Genomic DNA, 17,746 nt, shown 5'->3' on the forward strand with positions numbered 1-17,746 from the left:
TTTTTCTCAGCCCCCGCTTGACGAATCACCCCGAGACTTTCAGGGTAGGAGCTGAGCGGAGCGCCCCATTAGTTTTGAAAATTTCGCCAGGATTCGTCAACCGGCGCCAAAGTTATTCAAAATAGAATTTTCAGATTTCCTATGGGAACTCGGTCCTAACTATAACTATCTACTGGCGACCGCCAGTAGATAAGATATATAGATATATAGATATATATATATATATATATATATTCACTGAAAAAACCATAGGTTTCACACATGTTATAGTTAGCTGGACATTTTACTGATAAAAAACCAATGAAATTCCCCCGTTATAGTTACTGTAGGCAACTATAACTCACGCGACCGCAATCCTCTGCTGATGCTAATACTGTATTTAGACACTTATTTGCCCATATCTTCTTCCATTAAATTTTAGCTATACATATATTACAAATATTTTTTTTTTCATAAAGACACATATGTCATCAGCAGAGGATTACGGTCGCGTGAGTTATAGTTGCCTACAGTAACTATAACGGGGGAATTTCATTGGTTTTTTTATCAGTAAAATGTCCAGCTAACTATAACATGTGTGAAACCTATGGTTTTTTCAGTGAATTAGCAAGGTTTTTTAAATGCTATTTCCTAACTATAACGTGTGTGAAACCTATGGTTTTTTCAGTGAATTTGTACGGTTTTTTAAATGCTAAGTTACTTTACGCCATTTGTGGCGTGCGCGCCCACTTAACGCAGTTCGTTCCGTGCACGGTTTTTATCAACTTTAATAAGCCCTGTACATTTGGTGGCCTTCGGCCACCAAAAGCACAGGGGGTGAGGTCAATGTGGATAGTGTTTTTTTTATTTCGATTTTATAATTTCATGTTGCCAAAATTACGTTTTTTTTCTCTATTAATAAGCCCTGCACATTTGGTGGCCTGCGGCCACCAAAAGCACAGGGGGTGGGGTAAGTGTGGATAGTGTTTTTTTTATTTTTATTTTTTTACCGTAAGCGTACGGTAAGCTTACGGTAAGCGTACGGTAAGCGTACGGTAAGCGTACCCCGCGAAATTGCCGAAAAAAAAATAAAACCGTTTTTGCTCTTGGGGGATGTTTGGGGACTCCCTCAACATGACTATGTGGGAGGGAGTTGTCAAAACAGCCCCGTAACATGTTTTTGGCCATCATGTTTGATAAACAACACTCAGTGCGAGAGACAAAATGGCGGACGCCGCTTCCTGGTTTCGGCCGATTCGAATGTTTACTAAGATCTAAGAGCCAATCAGAATCGCGCTCGCGCACGCCACCGTAAGCTTACGGTAAGCGTACGGTAAGCGTACGGTAAGCGTACCGTAAGCGGGCTCAGATATATATATTGATTTAAAGGCTATTTTCTCAGAATCTACTGAACAGATTTACACCAAACCTACAAAAGGCACTTCCTTGACCTAGGGACTACCTCTCTGCCAAATTTCTAGTAATTCTGTTCAGCCGTTCGGGCTGTAGCTCGTTCTAAAGGCCCTATGGAAAAATGCATGGGAAAAACGCGTTTTGGGACCCCCCTTTTATCTCAGCCCCCGCTTGACGAATCCCCCCGAGACTTTCAGGGTAGGAGCGGAGCGTAGCGCCCCACCTATTTTGAGAAATTCGCGAGGATTCGTCGACCGGCGCCAAAGTTATTCAAAATAGAATGTTGAGGTTTTCCTATGGAAACGTGGTCCTAACTAGCTATATATATGTTTTCATATATATTTTTTTTATATACTTTCCGGTGTACCCACACATGGGCGGGAATATTCATGAGCTTATGACTTATGAGGATTCCACTGGAAGAGAACTAGGTTTACAGGTAAGTAACTTATCCTTCTCTACCTTGTTTTAATCACTAAAGTAAGAGTTTCACTCTGTTAAAAAAAAAAAAAATGTTGTATGTGCCCTGGACTACCACTGAGCCGCCTCACCTATGCAACTATTTAAACCAGGGAAGGGGGTCTCACTGTGACTACGGAGCTGGCCAGGGCAACGGTTACCTGCTTCTCTGGCCAAGTACACAGCTGGCAGGCTGAAAAAGGCAGGTGGCGCGGGTCCCGGTAAGAGTTCAATACTGCTTGCGCCACCTGCACGCTTTCCTGCACCGGCTGCTCCGCTCTGCCACACACTTATTCCTCTACACCGGCACTCGTCACGCAGGATGAAATTGCGATTCCTGGGTGTGATAGACAGGTACAGCAGGGACGGGAGAAACAATGTCATCCTCTTAGGCTTGCCCCACTCCACATCAGCTAAGCTCAGTAAATCCAATCTGAGCAGCTGGTTTGGTTGAGAGCGGGCTACTCTGAGTAAAAATAAATTATGTATGGCTCTCGAGCGCTTAAATTCGAGCGCTTGTTCTTGTTGTACCACAAACAGGCACATTCGCACGGAACAGCACCGCTCGCATGGAAAATCAGCTTGAGCTGACACAAGTTCATCTCATTGCGCAGCTAGTATCAATCACCTGCATGGACCGCCAACCAAAGCACCAGCCCACCCGTTCACAACGCCCAGCCTGCTCCTCATTCCACGTCGACCACTGGCAGCAACACTCTTCTTGCTCCTGGTGATCTTCTTCCACGCGAACTGGATTCTTGGCACAAAAACCTGAGAAGATAAGCCTTTAGCAGTACTAATCTGGGACTGTATTCGACCTGCACTCCATCAATGTCGTCCTGAACTTTTGAATTTGACCGGGTCTAACTCGACCAGATGGCTGCTGTTTGCGATTTAGGTTTCTAAATGATATTTTACAGTTTATTTTTTACAAATTCTAAACTCTGGTTGTACTGAGCAGATGTTTGTTGTTTTTGGTCTTGTTTTATTCATTAAATTAATCTCTATTTTTCTAACCTAGTGTGGGATCTTTTTGTATGGTGTTTTCACTGTTTTACTGTTCGAAGTGTTGCACAAATTCTTTACGCAGTGCCTCTAAGTTAAGCTTGACTGCTCTGTGTCAAGCTACCAGGGGGTTGAGCACAGGTTAATTTGGGGATTTCTTAGTCCTTACCCTGACTAGGATTGTGGTTGATGCTTGAGCAGGGCTCATACCCTAGTCAACCAGTAACCCAATTTTTAACAGCCCCTCTAGGGCAAGTTATCTTTCGTTCTGTTTGTATTGTCTATTGCCTGACAAGGCTTTGCTTTGGGCACGGTTAAAGGTTATCTTCAGGCCCTTTCTACAATCTTACTTTTGCCAGATCAGTCCTCTTTGTTTGTCACCGTTTGTGATGCGATTCTTGAAAGGGCCTCCACAAATGTTCCCCTTCTCCTTTTGTGATGCCCCAGTGGGACCATAACCTGGCCTTCAGTTTATTTAATGTGCACTCCCAGCCACTTCACAGTTGTCTCTTACGGCTCCTTTTAAGATGGTGTTCCTTTACGTCAGCACAGCATGTGAGTGAGCTTCTGGCTCTTTGTTTCAATCCACCGTATTCTACCTTCTTTCCAGACAAACTGGTTCTGTGGACTTGAGGGTCATTGGTCAAACCATCACCTTGCATGCGTTCTATGCTCCACCTCATCCCTCTAAGGAGAAGGAGAGGCTCCATCGCTTGGATACCAAAAGAGCACCCAGCTTTTACATTGGTCATACCAAGGAACACCAGGTGGATGATTAACTCTTTGCCGGGTTCTCTGAAGCAACAAACGGTAAGGTAGTACAGAAGAGAAGAACCATCTTCTTGAACATGCTCTACATTAAGATCTGCAATGCATTGTCCAAACATCAGCCTCCAGAACTTCTGCATGCTCATCCTTCCAGGGCCAAAGCTGCTACCACTGCGTTAGCATACAGAGTCCCTGTCCTAGACATATTCCAGGCAGCTACATCGGGGTCCTGCTATACATTCACAAAGAAATATTGTCTGGCCAGTCTGGTTCTGTGAGAGGAACTATTTCTGGAAGTGACTCTATATAGCTGCAAGATCTTCATCGACCCACCTATCCTCTTCATTGCGTGATTGGGCTCTATCCATTAATAAGATTTCAAGTCTAGGAATATGCACACTAGTCACAACCAATGTGCTCTTGTTGCCCTGCTTCTGGAGCGTGGACAGCCTCAAAAGCATTTCATGTCATCGCGTGGGGATGGTGCATATATAGGCTCTGCACCTCATTTCTGGAGCTGATCGGCATCATTGCGGAGCCGCTCGGATCCAACTGGTGGTGTGCCAAGGTACTGCTGAAAAGTTCTGGATCCCGTGTGACTCCTGAGGAACATTCAAAAGGTGAGAAATCTGGGGCTAGATAGAGCCTCTACCATAAAGAGCGTTACCGAAGGTAAGTAACTTTTTCTCTTGTCATCTGGCGTTGAAGAGTTGAAATTTCTGTGCGACTCCAGCTCGAAAAGTATTTTCACTGAAAACAGTCGGGTGTCTAGTGTTGGAATGGTCCATTGACTAATGTTACATCACATAGTGGGGATTTAGCAATGCCCGTATGTTACTCTTATCCTCTAGCACTTTGTGAAATGAATGATGGAATTGGAAGATAAAAATTGTCCTTTAATGGTAAATGGTAAATCATAAATCGTATATTGTAAAGCTCGAACTACTCACCCTTACGGGTCTCAAGGCGCGCTGGAGGCCGTCGTGGAAATTAAGTGAGCTATTTCCCAGAGTCACATGGTGCTGAGCTGAGCTGCCACCGGAACCGGGGATCGAACCGTGAGCCCTGCGCTCCGGAGTCAGCTGCCCTGGCCGCTGCACCACACCTCTCCACATGGTAAGTAGTTATGTAGTGCTGCGGTTTCTAATGTATTTTAGAGAGAACTTGAATGGTATAATGTAAAGGTACAAATAAACTGAGAGTATTTTGTGAATGTAATTCCACCAGTGAGCTTGTTATGAGGTCACGATTTTCCATCTTCTCGAAAGAATTGGTGAACTACATGTTGCAAAAATATAAATATGCAAGCATGGTGTATAAAGATATAAAACATGTTGTATTAAAATACACACTGAATCTGAGATGAATGCTGGTTCATGTATGAAATATGTGTCTTGTGAAACATAACAGAGTGTGTTCCTGTGTCTAGTAGTTGGAATGATTGTTTGTGAGCAGGCCAATCCGTGATCACGTAATTCCAGGAAGGTTCCTAGCAGCTCTTCACTCTGTTCTGTTTTCAGCCGCACTTTCAGACATTGTTTGATAATGTGAAGCGTCGGTTGTCCAACGAGCTGTTGATGACTGGAATGGAGAAGGGTCTCCTGACAAAGTGTTTGGTGCAGCTCAGCAACCACTTTGACAACTATGAGCGGCAGAAAGCGTTCCTGGAAGAGCTGCTGACCCCTGTAGCTGCACTCTGGCTGTCTGAGGTGATGCAAAGGTAAGGCTGCCATCTCTTTAGCCTGTTAAGTAACATTAAAAAGTAGTTGTAACTGATCCTGAATTAAATTCAAGCTCTCCAGTTTGTTTAGCTTCAAAAATTAGATTTTCCTGAAGGCTGTTTGGGATCAAGCTCTAATGAAAAGCAACATACATCTCTTAATAGATCTTTCCCACAGAAGCCACTGTTACATACCAAGCATCTACCCACCACTTCCCTAAAGGCCGTTTCTTTCCTTACCTTTGTGGGACTTTTTTCCTCTAGTCTATTGGTTTGCCAATCCCTGTTTCTTTTTATAGCCCTTAGTTCCACTATGACTATTTAACTCCTGTTCCCTTTTTTCCAGTACCTCATTAATTTTCCCTCTTATTTTACTATCTTCTCTTCTAGGGGATCCTCATCAATAGTCATAAGCACATGAATATTCCCGTCCATGCGCGGGGACCCCGGAAACATATAAAACATACATGTGGAAACCATATATGTATATATGTAGCTATATATATATATATATATATATATATATATATATATATATATATATATATATCAAAATGCCCTTGAGCAGTGGGAGGTCACTCAACGGCGCTCTTATCATTAAAAGCCTCGCTGCAGCTCGCGCCTCTGCTTCATGCAATGATTCATTTGAAGCCGACGCGTTTCGAGGCATTACGCCTCTTCTTCTTAGGCTGAAAGAAAAACACCGTGGGTTCACCATTAGCATTCTTTTATTTGCATATTGACCTCATCGCACTTTGTAGGCGTGACAACATTAGTCTAATGGCATGCTGGAACTTGTGGTTTCGAATGGTGAATAACATTATTTTCCTGTAGTAGGTACGGTGTATCAAAGTCTCTAAACTCTTTATAATTTACTTAGTAGGATGGATTGCAGAAAAAGGGGCTTCCTTTTTTCGCATGAGAGCACCGTGCCTTCAATGTGGAACAGTTCCACTTCACAGCCTTTTCGTTTGTTTGCAGAAAATGGTGCTCCTCCCCACGGCAGGGGTCGCCGTGTAGATATGTGAACATCAAAATGCCCTTGAGCAGCGGGAGGTCACTCGACGGCGCTCTTCTCAATAAAAGCCTCGCTGCAGCTCACCTCTCTGCTTCCTGCAATGATTAATTTGAAGCCGACGCATTTCGAGGAATTACGCCTCTTCTTCTTAGGCTGAAAGAAAAACACCGTGGGTTCATTGCAGGAAGCAGAGAGGCGAGCTGCAGCGAGGATTTTAAAGAGAAGAGCGCCGTCGAGTGACCTCCCGCTGCTCAAGGGCATTTTGATGCGTGTGTGTATGTATGTGTATATATATATATATATATATATTCACTGAAAAAACCATAGGTTTCACACATGTTATAGTTAGCGGAAATTTTACTGATAAAAAACCAATGAAATTCCCCCGTTATAGTTAGTGCAGGAAACTATAACTCACGCGACCGCAATCCTCTGCTGATGCTAATACTGTATTTAGACACTTATTTGCCCATGTCTTCTTCCATAAATTTTTAGCTATACATATATTACAAATATTTTTTTTTCATAAAGACACATATGTCATCAGCAGAAGATTGCGGTCGCGTGAGTTATAGTTTCCTGCACTAACTATAACGGGGGAATTTCATTGGTTTTTTATCAGTAAAATTTCCGCTAACTATAACATGTGTGAAACCTATGGTTTTTTCAGTGAATTTGCAAGGTTTTTTAAATGCTAATTCCTAACTATAACGTGTGTGAAACCTATGTTTTTTTCAGTGAATTTGTACGGTTTTTTAAATGCTAAGTTACTTTACGCCATTCGTGGCGTGCGCGCCCACTTAACGCAGTTCGTTCCGTGCGCGCACCGCGCGCCCACTTTACGCAATTAGTGCCGTGCACGCACGGTGGGCACGCGGTGCGCTATGCGCACCACGTGCCCACGTTACGCTAGATGGGCCATGTACGCACGATGCGCTTCGCGCACCGTGCGCACATGGAGGACATATTATGCGCTTCCTTGTGATAGGTAATCTGTTGAAATTTTTTTGGGAAATGCTGTGCTCTTATATGCCATGCACAAATTGTGGCCTTCGGCCACCATTTGCACACGGGGTGGAGAGAGTGTGGATTTTTTTAAAAAAAATGTTTTTACCGTACGCGTACGGTAAGCGTACGGTAAGCGTAATCGGCGAAATTTTCGAAAAATAAAAAATTACCGTTTTTTGCCTTGGGGGATCTTTGAAGACTCAACTAACATGGTTATGTGCATGGGCGCTGTCTAAACAGCCCCTTTATATGTTTTTGGCATTTGTTTATCAGCTCCCCCCTCAGAGTGCGAGAGAGAAAATGGCGGCCGCCGCTTCCTGGTTTCGACCGATTCGAATGTTTACTAAGATCTAAGGGCCAATCAGAATCGCGCTCGCGCACGCCACCGTACGCGTACGGTAAGCGCACCGTAAGCGCACCGTAAGCTGGCTCAGATATATATATTGATTTAAAGGCTATTTTCTCAGAATCTACTGAACAGATTTACACCAAACCTACAAAAGGCACTTCCTTGACCTGAGGACTACCTCTCTGCCAAATTTCAAGTAATTCTGTTCAGCCGTTCGGGCTGTAGCTGTGTCTAAAGGTCCTATGGAAAAATGCATGGGAAAAACGCGTTTTGGGACCCCCCTTTTATCTCAGCCCCCGCTTGACGAATCCCCCCGAGACTTTCAGGGTAGGAGCGGAGCGTAGCGCCCCACCTATTTTGAAAAATTCGCAAGGATTCGTCGACCGGCGCAAAAGTTATTCAAAATAGAATGTTGCGGATTTCCTATGGAAACGTGGTCCTAACTATAACTACCTACTATATATATATATATATATATATCTTGCTTCTCCCCCAGCTATGCTTGTTTAATGGTTGGCTGGTGGGAGGAGCAGATCCTCAAGAAAACTTGGGCTCAACAATACACAGGTCATGTCAAATATTGGCTGAGATACATCGACGACGTGTTTGTCATTTGGCAGGGCAATGATGAGGAGGCTATTTCATTTGTTGAGAACATTAACAATAATGATGTTAACCTTAAATTCACTTCTCATATAAATGAAAGAGAAGTTGATTTCCTTGATGTGAAACTGTTTATTCATGAGGGCACAATTAACACTACCCTACACAGAAAGGAGACGGCAGGGAACTCGACGCTACATGCGTCAAGCGCCCACCCACGACACCTCATACAAAGTATCCCATTTGGGGAACTCCTTAGGTTAAAAAGAATTTGCAGCACCAAGGAACAACAAGAGAGATGCACCAATGAGGCACTCATAAGATTTAAACAAAGAGGGTATGACACACACACTCTCAAACAAGCAGTTAGCAAGGTCGCCCAGAGATCCAGGGAATCATTGTTGGAGAATAATAACCTTGTAGCTGAGCAAGTATCAGAAACCAACACCCCGAGATTGATCCTTACCTACAACCAGCAGGAGCGACAAATCAGGTCCATCATCAAACGCAATTGGCCCATTGTTTTAACTGATGCTGTTATAGCCCCAGACCTCCCCAACAATCCTACCATCACATATAGGAGAGGGATGTCCATGAGATGCCAGTTGGTCAGAAAAAGCCCGGAATACATAGCCAAAAAATCCACCTGGCTACAACCAAGACAAGGGTTTTATAAATGCACTTCATGCCGAGCATGTAGATTTGGAGAGACAACCACTAAATACATGACTCCTTTCAGCCCCATTGAATACAAGATCAAAGGCAATCACAACTGCAAAACCGAGTACGCTGTGTATGTCCTGACATGCACCTGCGGCCTCAAATATGTAGGCAGCACAAAATTGCAGGTGCATGTCAGGATTTTGCAACACTTACGTGCAATCGTCAACAATGATCCAACGTACCCGGTTGCCCGACATTTTAAAGCAGTCCACGGCAATGACCTTAAATGTCTGAAATACTTTGTAATTGCCGCTGTCCCAAATCCCCCAAGAGGAGGCAACCGGGAAAGACTGCTCCGGCAACTTGAATCTAGAATGATAGTTGAACTTGATACCAAACATCCCAATGGGCTCAACAACACTGAAGATCTCCATAACTTTCTATAAGACTTTTTAACATTTCGTTTTTATATGAAGACTTATTGTGGGAATGTTTTATAATAATTCTTTACTTCTTTGAGGAGTTTTTATAAAGGGTTTTTACAGTGGGTTTTTATATTGTATTTTCTTAGGTTATCCTATATTTCAACATTGTGATATATCCTTAGCTGCTAATACATGTAACCTCCCCCTTCCCCCTGTTTTTTATCCTCCCCTTTCCCCTTTTTTTTGCACTACAACTTTGTGTATATCACAAAGTATTTGCACTATTTGCACATATTCTCCAGCACCTTATCAATTTAGCGCTTTGCACTTTGAAACATCTAACTTAGATGTTATGATGGCCTCTAATGGTTTACATAAACATGCATTTTTGCACAATTTTGGCAGATTACCAAACGGTTGTTTATTGCACTAACTTTCCAGTATTTATGAATTGTTTTTATGGTCTGTTTGAGATACAACATTCATGTTGTCAAACCATTTTAGTCAACATTAAGATGGATTGTTGAGCATTTATATTTTCAAGTGGCAGAGGATTTACCCTAACTATGCCACACTAACTTAACATCCCATACATTACTGGAATTTTATATGGAAATAATACAATATGTATACAAAATCAATGTTCATACATGTTGTTTTATATTTCAGGCATTTACGCATCTATTTTGACAATATATGCAATATATTTATATATGTAGACGACTCAATTTGTCGATTGTGATTCCAACTACATTTATGTCTATGATTGTGAATTTGCCAATCGAATGGAAGCAAACCAGCGCTAAATGAAGGTTTTGTTTATGTCTATTATCACGTGACTCAGTAGTAAAAAAATGAACTCACACAAAAAAAAGCCACTTGGATATAAAAACTGTTGGTGGACTGCACTTCCGCATGTGAACAAGGATACTGTGTTATCCGAAACGCGACGTAAGCTGCAACTTGAATAAAGACCTGATTTTGCCACAAAGAAAACGGGTGTCCGTGACTCTCTCTTCGCTGTCTTGCCGGATGGGAAGCGGGAAGAGCTGGGAAAAGTGTTTTGGATATAGATATATATATATATATATATATATATATATATATATATAACTGCAGCCTTCCATAGCCATGCTGAGCAATGGTGTAAGAAATTCTCCTCTATCTTGTATATAAATACATTGCAATAAAGAAGGGAGAAAGAAACTCATTTGAAAACTGCTTTAATATACAGCAGAAAATCAAAATCTTGCAAGGAAGAATGAAAAACATTGTCTGCACATAGGCTGCATTGCAGAAAAACCTCAGTGTAAAAAGCTGAAAAGCTAACCTACAGAAACACATAGCATAAACTGGCACTGTGCCTTTAAGGCAGCCATGACCCCTGGCTTCCCATCATGCCTCAGGGGTGACAGTTAGGTCAGTTGTTCTTTCCGGCTCCTTCTGTCAGGACCCTGGTTACTTCAGCTCTTACTTTTTTCTGATTTCTGTCAGAAAATACTTATCTTTTTTTAGTCGAAAGCTTCTTACTTAGACGTTTTTGTTGTTGTTGAAGTATATCTCTGCTGTTTTTAAGAGAGTTAGGCATTATTTTCCAGTCAAAAATGCCCTCTCTTTTTGACTCTTGCCCTGCCTGTGGCAAGAAGAAGGCTAAAACAGACTCCGATCCTGTCTGTATTCTCTGCCTTCCTTCTGATCATAATCCCAAGACCTGTCAGCATTGCCAGCTGTTGTCCAAAAGAACTCTTAAGGACAGGGAGAGGATTCGCCTATATGGACTGGTTGAGAAGGGGAAATCTCCTTCAAGAGACAGGTCTATGATGAAGAAGAGGAAAGAGAGAGCTACTACTCCATCTAGAAGTAAGGTTCCAGACTGCTTTCCATCGGCGTCAGGCTCGGCGCCTCAAATACCTTCATCGGCAATGAAAACGTAGACGAAAAGACCATTCACGGCGGGCTCGCCGTCGAGAGAACACCGGTCGTCGACGAAGACTAAAGGTACGTCGGATTTTCCGCCGTCATCAACCCGGTGACTATCTGCGTCGAGGAGTCGCTCTCCGTTAGTGCGGGCTAGCCCAACGTCGAGAAATAGATCTCCGTCGTCGACGTCGAGTCGGCGTTCGACATCGAGACATGCTCTGCCGTCGCAAGGTCACCAGCGATCGGCGTCAAAGCAGGCGTCTCCGTTGACGTCAACCAAGCGAGGGTCAATGTCGAGACACGCCTCGTCACCGGAGGCAAGGCACTCATCGCCTCCGTCGTCGTGCAAGCGACGTTCGACGTCGAAGGCCCGATCTTCACAGACATCGAGGAAAGATCAGTCGTCGAGACCCAGAGTGAAATACACCAGTGTTGGTGACGCAGAGCAGGTCGACGTTGAGGCACTCTCCAGCAATGTCACATCGATCTTCAAGACGCTGATCATGCTCCAGAGTTTGCAGAGAGTCCTCTCATTATATTCGGAGCTCACCCCAGACGATTGCGACGTCACGCAGTTCTCTGCTCATTCGCCTGAGCTTCCAAGATCACCTTCAAGACGATCTCCAACGAGACAGCGATCTCCTTCAATACATCTTTCGCCCAGATAGCTACAACCTCTCCATCATTGGCAGAAAGAACCCTCGGGTCACGCCCAGCAGCCTACGCACTATTCCAGTCCACTGCACAGATCGCCGTTACAACGTCTCGTGCAGGAAGTGGATAGGTCCCCCACTACTCTGACCAGAGAACACAGAGGCAGATCTCATGGGCGTAGGTCGACTCAGGGTCATCGCAAGAGGCGGCGAGCACCATCTTGGTCCTCACCTTCGACACACTCATCTAAAAGAGACTACTCACCTACTCTTACAGATAGTCCTCCTTCTAGAGTGTCACCCATCGATGATGTGAACACCTTTCACGATGTTCTCGCCAGAGGAGCGCAAAAGCTGGGCATAGCCATGTCAGCTCCTCAGACCACCATTTCCATTATTTTCGAGACCCTACATCAAAGGTCTGCGACTAGACCATTGCTTCCTTTGGTCCCTGGTCTCATTGAGCCGGTAATGGACATCTTCCTCACTCCACCGTCGGCTAAAGCAGCTCCGGCTTGGATCCTAAAAAACATATAAACCTGCTACATCAGATCCTCTTTTTCTCAAATCTGATCTGCCACCGGACTCGGTCATTATTGCAACAGCAAAGAAGACACACGCAGTTGCTTCTTCCTCCTCCGCTCCTCAAGATGAAGAAAGTAGAGCACAGGATTCTTGGGGTAGAAAAGCTTGCGGCTCGGCAGCGTCTATTCTTCAAGTGTCTAACGCTGTGGCTCTGCTGGGCCGTTATGACAGGTCCTTATGGGATTCACTGGAGCATTTCAAAGACAAACTCCCAAAGGAGGATCAACAGGATTTCTCTGAGATTCTCCAAGAAGGTGCATTGGTAGCCAACCAGGTGATCAGCAATGCAGCGGATGGGGCGTGTTTGGTTTCTCCCTCTTATGCACATGGCATATGTGCACGAAGATCTTCCTGGTTGCGCCTAACAGCTTTGAAACCGGAGGCGCAGCAACGCATCTTGAATCTTCCGTTTTCTGGCAACTCACTTTTTGGATCACACACAGATGAGGAAATGGCCAGAATTAAGGCCGAATTGGACACGTTAAAAGCTGTGGGCCTTTAAAATAAAAAAAATAATTTAAACGATGGTGCAGGCCCTGCAATCGTAGAAATTACTCCTCAATGGTCGCAAAACAAACAGAACAAGTCCCAGTTCCAAGGCCGTCGATCCTCTTGAGGAAGAGGAGGACACCAACAGCAGTCCTCTTCCGCAACAAAAACTCAAAGGAAGCAATGATTTTCTGCTTCCTCTAGCACCGTTGCACACTCCAGTGGGAGGAAGTATCTCAAACTACATTCAAGAGTGGCGCAACATCACCAAAGACCAGTGGGTGCTGAATATACTAAACAATGGGTACGTACTACGCTTTTGCGCGTCCCCAAGAGACATTCCTCCGGTAAAATCCCGTCATCAACACCTACATCTCCTGCATCAGGAAGTGTCGACCCTTCTTAGAAAACTGGCCATAGAAGAGGTCCCTCCTGCACAGAGAGAAAAGGGAGTTTACTCAAGGTACTTTCTTGTTCAGAAAAAAGACCAGCCGAACCAGTTCAGACCAATTCTAGATCTACGTTCTCTGAACATGTTCATCAAAAAAGAAAAGTTTTTAATGTTGGCGCTCCATCAAATATTTCCACATCTGAGGAAAAGCGATTGGATGTGTTCAGTGGCTCTCCAAGACACGTATTTTCACATTCCAATCACACCACTTCATCGCAAGTTCCTGCGGTTCATGGTGGGCGTAAAGCATTACCAGTTCAAGGTCCTACCCTTCGGCCTAAAATCTGCCCGAGGTTGTTCATGAAATGCATGGCAGTAGTAGCAGCAGCATTACATCGCCAAGGTCTGTTCATGTACCCATACCTGGACGACTGGCTGTTGAAGGGATCATCTCCACACATGGTGCAGGAACACCTTCACATCTACCTGGATCTCCTTCAATGCTTGGGGCCTGCATGTCAACGTGGACAAATCAGTTCTTCAACCAACTCAATCGCTCCACTATCTGGGCGCCAACCTAAACTCCAACCTTGGAAAAGTGTTTCCTTCGGAGGATTGTCCTCAATGAGAAACAAAAGCAACATCATCCTCCAAGCTCATCAACCATCAGTAAGACAAGTGACCTCTCTACTGGGATTAATGGACTCTTGCATTTTTCTCATACCCAATGCCAGATTGAGAATGAGACCATTGCAACAAGATCTGGAGGACTAATGGGACCAATCCTCGGGTCAGTGGAACGACAGAATCCTCCTCTCTCCAACAGCGAAGACGTCCATTCTCTGGTGGCTACAACCGAAGAACCTTCTGGTGGGAGTCCCATTCCATCAACCTCTGCCAAAGCAATCGCTGATCACGGATGCATCCCTTCAAGGATGGGGAGCGCATCTGGGTCAACTACAAACTCAGGGCAGATGGACCAGCAGGGAGCAGTCCTACCATATTAACATGCTAGAACTGCGGGCGGTTCATTTATCCCTCAAGGCTTTTTGGCCATCGATTCAGACCGAGTCGATCCTAATACAAACGGACAATACAACCACCATGTATTATTTGAACAAACAAGGTGGGACACGTTCTCGCCCTCTGTCTCTAGAATACCAGGCGATCTGGCACTGGCTGCTAGCCAGGAACCTATCGATCACTGCAGTACATCTGCCAGGAGAGCAGATTGTGAGAGCAGACGCCCTCAGTCGCCACTTCGAGGAACAAGAAGACTGGGTACTCAACGACAAAGTGGTGGCAGACATTCTTCAGCAATGCGGTCATCCCTTCATCGATCTTTTTGCAGACGATCGCATCAGAAAATGCCATGCCTTCGCATCCAGGTTTTACGGACCAGGAGCGAGGGGGAATGCTCTTTTGATAGACTGGTCAGGGACGTTTGCATACGCCTTTCCGCCCTCCCTCTCATTCCGAAGGGGGTGACCAAAATCATCTGATCCAGAATGACGATAATCCTCATAGCACCGGACTGGCCTCGCCAATGGTGGTATCCGGACCTGTTGCAACTCTCGGTCCGCCCACGTCGGAGACCCGTGCAGGCCGGACCTTCTGACCAAAATGGGAGGGAAGATTCTGCACCCCAGCCTTCCTTCGCTCAGCTTGGCAGCATGGCTCCTGAAGTCCTGCAGTACGGACGTTTGAACCTCCCTCAGGACTGCATGGACATTTTGAGGAAGTCAAAGAGACCATCCACAAGGGCCTCATACTCTTTTAAATGGGAAAGGTTTTACTTGTGGTGTATCCGTAATGGGTGGAGTCCAATTAACGGGCAAGAAGAGGTAATCTTGCCGTATCTGCTATACTTGGGAAAATCTGGTTTGAAGTATACGTCCATAAAAGTGAATTTGGCGGCCATCATGGCATATAGAAAATTACCTAACCAACCTTCTTTCTTTCAGCTTCAGGTGGTCATGGACTTCCTACAGGGGTTGAAGAAGGTTTATCCTCCTGTCCGACCTCCTTCTCCACCTTGGGAGTTGAATCTAGTGTTGTCCAATTTGATGGATACTCCCTTCGAACCTATTCATAAGGCCACATTACAACACCTTACATGGAAAGTAGCTTTTCTAGTGGCTATTACATCAGCGCGCAGAGTAAGTGAAATCCAAGCACTCTGCGCTAAAGAACCGTATACGGTTTTCCATCACAATAGGGTGGTTATGCGAACTCACCCCTCCTTCCTACCCAAAGTAGTGTCTGATTTCCATGTAAATCAGACAATTTCTCTCCCCTCTTTCTTCCCCAATCCTTCTACACCAGGGGAAATGTCTCTTCATTTGTTAGGCCTCAAGAGGGTTCTCAAATTCTATTTGGAGGGGACAAAATCCATTAGAAAAGCTGATCAATTGTTTGTAAACTACGGCTCTGTTAGAACAGGCTTTCCAGCTTCTAGAAGATCCATTTCACGATGTATAATGGTGGGCTTCAAACATTATCAGTTCACAGTCCTGCCGTTAAGCCTGAAATCCGCACCGCGAGTATTCACAAAATGCATGGCAGTGGTGGCCGCAGCTTTACATCACCAAGGCCTGTTCCTATACCCATATCTAGACGACTGGCTTCTAAAAGGTTTGTCTCCCCCAATGGTGAAGGACCACTCCCGCATCTGCCTGAACTTAATGCATCCGTTGGGCCTTCATGTGAATATGCAGAAATCAGTCCACCAGCCCGCTCAAAGGATAATCTAAGGGACACCCTGGACTCCAACGCAGGAAAAGTGTTTCCTTCAGGGGAGAGACTCTTATCAATCAGACGGAAATGCAATCTCCTCCAAGTGCATCAACCATCAGTTCGACAAGTGGCATCACTTCTAGGGTAGATGGCATATTGCATCTTTCTCATCCCCAACTCCAGATTGAAATTCTTCTTTCCCAATAAGCGAGAACATCCATTCTCTGGTGGACTCATTCGAAAAATCTTCTAGTGGGAGTCCCCTTCCATTAACCTCTTCCAACACAATCCTTGATCATGGATGCCTCACTTCAAGGATGGGGGCACACATGGGTTGTCTGCAAACTCAGGGCAAGAGGTCGAGCAAAAAACAGACCTATCATAAACATGCTGGAAATGCGGGCAGTTCATCTAGCCCTCAAAGTATTCCATGCATCAATTCAGTCCAAGTCGATTTTGATACAAACGGACAATACGACCACCATGTATTACCTAAACAAATAAGGTGGAACTCACTCTCGCCCACTATTCTTGGAATCTCAGGCGATTTGGCACTGGCTTCTGGCCAGACATCTCTCGTTCACAGCGGTCCATCTGCCAGGAGGACAGAACGAGCAGGTGGACGCTCTAAGTTGACACTTCGAAGAACAGCTGGACTGGGTGCTAAAGGACGAAGTGGTGGCGGACATTTTTCATCAATGGGGTCATCCATCCATCGACCTCTTTGCAGACGATCTAAACAAAAAATGCCACGCCTTCGCGTCAAGATTTTACCGACCAGGATTGAGAGGGAATGCCCTTTTGATTGACTGTTCCGGAACAGTTGCGTACGCTTTTCCTCCCCTTCCTCTTTTCCCGAAGGTGGTGACCAAGCTCATTCGATCCAGGATGAAAAAGATCCCAATAGCACCGGACTGGCCACGTCAGTGGTGGTATCCAAATGAATGGGAAGATCCATCATCACAACCTTCCCTCACTGAACTTGGCAGCATGGCTCCTGAGGTCATGCAATACGGTCACCTGAATCTCCCTCAGGACTGGATGAATAGTTTGAGGGAATCAAAGAGACCGTCCACAAGAAACTCTTACTCTTTTAGATGGGAGAAATTTTACCTGTGGTGTATGCGTAATGGTTTTCACCCTACTAATGGGCAAGAGGAAGTAATTTTACCTTATCTTCTATATTTGGCCAAATCAGGTTAGAAGTTTTCCTCCATAAAAGTTCATTTCACGGCCATCACGGCCTACAGAAAGTCAGCTAACCAATCTTCTTTCTTTCAGCTCCAGGTGGTCGCCGTGAGAGCGATAATGGACAGCGCAGCAGACTAGGGAGGCAAGGGGAATCTGCTTTCTTGGTTAAGGGCTGCCCCCTAAATACTGTATTTAGGGGGCGTTTTAGGGGTCTTGAGGTCAGTAGCCAATGGGCTACTGACCTTAGGGTGACTACCCTTGGTGTGCTCACCCCACGTGAGGGAGTGAGCACAATCCCTAATCCTGATTGGGTAGTGCCTGCCATCTGCAAGATGGCGGGCAGTGCAGAGTGGGCTTCACCTTGCCTCCCC

At 45.0% G+C, this 17,746-nt stretch overlaps 1 protein-coding gene across 1 annotated transcript in view; it reads left to right on the forward strand.

Annotated features, from left to right (window-relative positions):
- The window catches only part of LOC146816481 (exportin-5-like), a 1,583,592-nt gene that overhangs the window by 544,240 nt on the left and 1,021,606 nt on the right, over positions 1-17,746 (forward strand). The window contains 1 exon segment of the mRNA XM_085610325.1: positions 5,145-5,344. Within this exon segment, the coding sequence (XP_085466451.1) occupies positions 5,145-5,344 (200 nt within the window).

Source organism: Triturus cristatus, chromosome 6, assembly GCF_964204655.1.
Source record: "Triturus cristatus chromosome 6, aTriCri1.1, whole genome shotgun sequence".
In the NCBI taxonomy this organism is placed as follows: domain Eukaryota; kingdom Metazoa; phylum Chordata; class Amphibia; order Caudata; family Salamandridae; genus Triturus; species Triturus cristatus.